The 5749-nt window shown below is 36.7% G+C and overlaps 1 protein-coding gene across 2 annotated transcripts; it reads right to left on the bottom strand.

The window, feature by feature from the left end:
• Positions 1 to 1473: 1473 nt before the first annotated feature.
• LOC132274969 (glycine-rich cell wall structural protein-like) lies at positions 1474 to 2898 on the bottom strand. Of its 2 annotated transcripts, XM_059776342.1 has the most exons (2): positions 1867 to 2898; positions 1474 to 1824 (listed from the first exon to the last, which is right to left on the bottom strand). In XM_059776342.1, the coding sequence occupies exons 1-2, from the start codon at positions 2825 to 2827 to the stop codon at positions 1610 to 1612; spliced, it is 1176 nt and encodes a 391-aa protein (XP_059632325.1). In that variant the 5' UTR covers positions 2828 to 2898; the 3' UTR covers positions 1474 to 1609. The 2 variants fall into 2 exon arrangements, with proteins under 2 accessions (XP_059632325.1, XP_059632324.1); XM_059776341.1 differs by having other exon boundaries at positions 1474 to 2898.
• Positions 2899 to 5749: the final 2851 nt, after the last annotated feature.

Below are 5749 nucleotides of genomic sequence, written 5' to 3' on the forward strand. Positions count from 1 at the left end.
TACATACTCTCTCAATCTAAGATTCTCATGGTTTATTCTTATATATAATTAATCAAATAAAAGCATAAACTGATAGTAGTTATGATTTCATTTTTTAATCTGCTTATAATGCATGTCAAAGTTACCGTTGGTCTTTTAGGGTCTGAGAATTTGATGATTCAAATCTCTTATTAGGCTTGATTTTTTTTTTTTTTTTTTTGGCGGAAATTAATATGCTTGACTTAGATTTTGAAGTTATGCTTGAATTTAATTAGGATTCTGCTGGTTTTGGTAGATAATAGCAAGGGCTCTGGATACTTTGTTAGCAGAGTCAGCCTACAAAGCATATTTTTTTAATTATAATTAGACCGAAACTGATTTTTGAATCAATAATTCAGACCTAAAAGATAAGCAGAATGTTTATTTATTGTTAGATAAGTTTGAATTTAAAATTATGATTTTCGCTTTTGAAGGTTTGTTGCGTTGTGGGTAGTGTACTGAAACAAAAAAATATTTATTGCTTGAAACGTATTTGTTTAGTAGTTTTTTATGCGATTTGAACAATACTTTTATTTCGAAATATGAGAAAGTACACTGAATTACTGAATTATAGTACTTGGTGATAACAAATGACCTTTTTTAAATAATCAAACACATATTTTTACTATTAAAAATATTTTACATTACCAAACATACTTTCAATCACTATATTATTATTTATTTCAGATTGAAAAGAAAATACAAAAACAATAATTTTTACTTTTGATTAAAACAAAAGTTCAAAGTAAAAGAAGTTGTCAAAAGGACCCTTAAGGTGTTTAGCAAAGTAAATTCTGATAGTGAGAGTATGATTGGCCTTCTCATACCTATAAACTTTAACCATTCCAACGCTTGTTAAATACCATTAAGCTTCATAAATTTCAACCAAAGCTTGCTCGTTACAATTTTTTTTTATTTTCTTTAAGAATTGAAGAAACTTAAAGTAGTTTCAAGTATTTTAGAAAAGTTAGAAAAGTTCATACGAATTTAGGAAGAAAAAAAGAAAAAGAAAAGTTAATATGCAAGTTTTTTTTTAAAAGGTAAATACTTACATACTAAAAAATGCCGGAATAGAACCCTGATCTGCTTTATGAGAAAGGAGAGACTATATCAACTCGTCTAATTATTTTTTAATACTATACTAGACTCTTTTAAATATAATACACACACAGACAGAACAGAGTCTTGTCAATTATTATCTCATAATTGAAAACTATAGTCAAGGTTATGATAACATAACTATTACAATATTAATTTTGTGAACTGCATCTACCACAAACTTGAACCAATAGATTGTGATTAGGACTCATCCTTGTACTGATTTTGAAGTGAAAGAGATTGAGTTTTGGTTACATTAATTCATTTCATTTAAAGTTTCTCTCTCCATCTGGTTTTTTTTTTTTTTGGGGATTGACTTGGAAGTGAAAAAGATTGATATAACAAGTTCTTAATTGATTTTCCGAAAAAAAATATACATATATTACCACTATTATTGAATAATAAGTTTGAGAAAAATCATACATGAAGTAAATTATAGCAATACATGCATGTTTACGGATTACAAGATTTTAAATAGCATGCAACGTGCTACTTAGTGATGTCCAATTCCACCACCACCTCCGCCACCAAATCCACCGCCACCACCTCCGCCTCCACCAGCTCCTCCACCGAACCCGAATCCACCACCAGAACCTCCTCCACCTCCAGAACCTCCTCCTACTCCACCACCAAATCCACCTCCTGATCCTCCTCCAATTCCACCACCTTTTCCAAATCCTCCGCCAGCACCGCCACCTACTCCACCCCCTTTTCCAAACCCACCTCCAGCTCCTCCCCCGATGCCACCACCTTTTCCGAATCCTCCACCGGCACCACCACCTTTTCCGATTCCTCCACCGACACCACCACCCTTACCAATGCCTCCACCAACCCCTCCCCCTACTCCGCCACCCTTGCCAAATCCACCTCCAGCTCCGCCACCCTTACCGTACCCACCACCAGCTCCACCGCCCTTTCCAAAGCCACCACCTGCCCCTCCACCCTTTCCAAAGCCACCACCTGCTCCTCCACCCTTTCCATAACCACCACCGGCTCCTCCACCCTTTCCAATGCCACCACCTCCTCCTCCTCCCTTTCCAAAGCCACCACCGGCTCCTCCACCCTTTCCATAACCACCACCGGCTCCACCACCCTTTCCAATGCCACCACCACCTCCTCCTCCCTTTCCAAAGCCACCACCGGCTCCTCCACCCTTTCCAATGCCACCACCGGCTCCTCCACCCTTTCCAAAACCCCCACCGGCTCCTCCACCCTTTCCAAAACCCCCACCGGCTCCTCCACCCTTTCCAATGCCCCCACCGGCTCCTCCACCCTTTCCAAAACCACCACCGGCTCCTCCACCCTTTCCAAAGCCACCACCAGCTCCTCCACCCTTTCCAATGCCACCTCCAACACCACCACCTTTCCCAAATCCACCACCTCCACCAGCACCACCGCCGCCACCAGCTCCACCTCCAAATCCACCACCGCCGCCTACTCCACCGCCAGCTCCACCTCCAAATCCACCACCGCCGCCTACTCCACCGCCAGCTCCACCTCCAAATCCACCGCCGCCGCCAGCACCACCTCCAAATCCTCCGCCGCCGCCAGCTCCACCTCCAAATCCACCTCCCTTACCAACACCCAACAACTTCTCTTCCTCATCGTCATGCCTCACACTCGCCACATCTCTGGCAACCACGACACTCACCACAAGAACATGAAAGCAAAGCAATGATAACAAACAAACTCTCATTGAACCACCTGTCATCTTCAAAGAATGTGTATCAAGAACTGTGTGAACTTGTTCCTGAGCTCCTCACTAATACAACAAGGGTATTATATACGCACACAATCAAGGGACTTTCAGTTAGATCTACATTAAATCGTCTCAACAACCAACCATTTTCCACATTTAGATTTGATACCCACAGTTATTAATATTACGCGTTTGTTGATAGTCTTTAATGGTCTGTTTTTTTTCTTTTTCTTTTTCTTTTTTCCTTCTTATAAAAAACCACCTAAAATTTCGAAGCAATTGGCATTAATCTCTGACACCAAATTGCTCTCACATGACTCGAAAAATGCTTCATGGGACACTTTTGAATTCTTAAATCTATTTATTTTATTTTAAAAATATATAAATCCTTAACCTAGCTCTCTCAATCTAATATATTCTCAAGGTTATTCATAGAATCAGATAAAGGCATATTAATTGATCGGAATTTTATTTCGTTTTTTATTCTGCTGATATGGTAAGAGTTACAGTTTGGTCCTTTTTCTTTCTTTCTTTCTTTGTCATTTTTCATTGCAAAAATATATTAGGGGTTTAGTGGTAATTAGAGGGGAGAGGGGGGAGGGTACGCACTTGCTTACATTTGGTCTTTTAGGGTCTGAGAATTTGATGATTTAAATATCACGCTTAATAGGCCTGATTTGACTTAATAATGTTGTTAGGCTTGAATTTAATTATGATTCTGCCATTAATGCAAGGGAAATATAGACAAATCACAAAAGTACGAAATTCATTAATAAGGGTTCCACTTGCTCTTTCTTTTTTTTCTTTTTTTTCTTTTTTTTCATTTCAATAGTCTTTATACAAGAAAAGTAGGATATATCCAAGTGCATTTATGCAAGTGAGAAATGACATTATCATCGCACCGTAACGACGTTATTCCTCACCGTGTAAAAATATAACTTTCCTTATAATTATTTAACAAGATAAATTATGATAGTGCCCATCGAATGGCCTTTCTCTAAGTCTAAAATTTAAGTATTTCGAGGCTCACTAATTACAATTAAGCTTCATAAACATTAACCAAAGGGGCTCTTGTGTGTGACTCAACTGCCATGTACATCCCAACCTTTTCATGCTCTCTTTTTTGAAATTATTTATTGGCATTTGGTTCCTCTTCAAAGAGCATGCATTTTTATGTAGTTTAGCAAAGTAATATAATAGAGTTTTTTTTAATTAACTATTATCTCACAGTTGAAAACAAGCTTGAACCAATAAGTTGGATATATGTGAATAGTACTTCAAACAACAATATTTAGAACTGCAAAAGAACTTAAATCTAGGGTCTAACATGGACCCTACATTAGTCGGTCACACCAGGAAACCGAAAGCAATTCAAGGAGAGTTCACCAAAATGTACGAAGAAATGTGTAGAGTCTTGTTGTACACTACTATTCCATGTGCAATGTAGATGAAGAATTTAATGATTTTGTTGACTTAGAGTTCACTTATTCTCTACCACCATATCTAAACAAACCTCCATATAAATGATTCCTAGCTGTATATATAACTGATTTCTAATATAAGAAGCCATGTTCATTCATAGAGATGATATATATATCTGACATCGATGGTTCAATAATTCTGTACCCATGCACAGTTGTAAAAGAAGTAGCAGGATTGTTTTAAAGGGTGTTTGAAAGATGCATGCTAGCCGTTTACGAAACCAAATTAATGATTTTTTTCCCCGATTTAGAACAAATTTATTAGAGGATGAAACAGACTCTCTGAGCAATGACTCAAGTTCAGAAGATGATCAGTGACTGAATTTCAGGTGGGCCTTATTTCGTTAAGCATTGAAGCTCAAATAACAATATTTTGGTCCCAAAAGAGATAAATTGCCAAGTACTATACCAGTATATATTAATTGCATACCTAATATTTTCCATGATCTCACAACTCACAATACTATTTTTCAACCACTAAGACATGATGATCTGAGCCAACCACAAATGAAGAACTCACGACTACATAAAAGTTCAAGAAATGACCAAGACGTTGACGAATGGCTGATTCATGCTTCTTGCATGTTAATTGATCAGCCAAGCATGGGACTAGACACCATGACCTTTATCTACGAATGGTGATTTCATATTGTATTTGCGTTGTATATATATATACTGCATGTTTTTTCATATTCACATCAGAATTTTAGAAAAAATCATTTTTATGAAATTTCAGGACCTTAACTCCGTGTATCTGTACGTAAAGTCAGTACTTTAGAAGAATCCATTTTTTTTTTGGAATTTAAGGACTTTGACTCCATGTGTTTGTAAATTGGTATCAAAAGTCCATGTCTTTGTAATTTTCCCTTTTCTTAACATGATCCATAAAACAAAGTTGTGTTTATTGGTTCGGAAAATGATATAATTGGTGACTTTTTTTATTAGAGTATACAACAGACCTAATGTGGGAATTAGTATGTAATTGGAATCAATACCTAAAAAAAAGAGATTTTGTTGTTTTTAAAAGCTAACAAGAGTTCTTATTGAACTCTATAATCCTTTCGTTCTTATATATATATTTTTATAGTTGGTATTCACACAAATATCTCTTCTGCGACTTGAATTCCTGACCTTCTTTTGAAAAATAAGAGACGGATACCGTTAAGCCACCGACCCGCTAATTCCTTTCGTCCTTGTACAAAAATAGTATCACAAATATCATATTTCCTAAATGTTGATATTAAAAACAAACCTAGGGTTACGTTGCACATGGATCCAACTTTAGCCATACCAGAAAATTAAAAGCATGGAAAACAAAATATATGTAGCATTATTTGATTCACCAAACTATAGAAAGAAAAACTGTTGGGTCATGTTCCACAATTCCATGTGCAAGGTAGTTAGGTAGATGAAGAATTTATTGCTTTGTCAAAACAAACGGTGTATATACTGT

This window comes from Cornus florida, unplaced genomic scaffold (genome assembly GCF_030987335.1).
Source record: "Cornus florida cultivar Cherokee Brave unplaced genomic scaffold, ASM3098733v1 CherokeeBrave_3.0.0_Hap2_Chr09, whole genome shotgun sequence".
Taxonomy (NCBI): Eukaryota; Viridiplantae; Streptophyta; class Magnoliopsida; order Cornales; family Cornaceae; genus Cornus; species Cornus florida.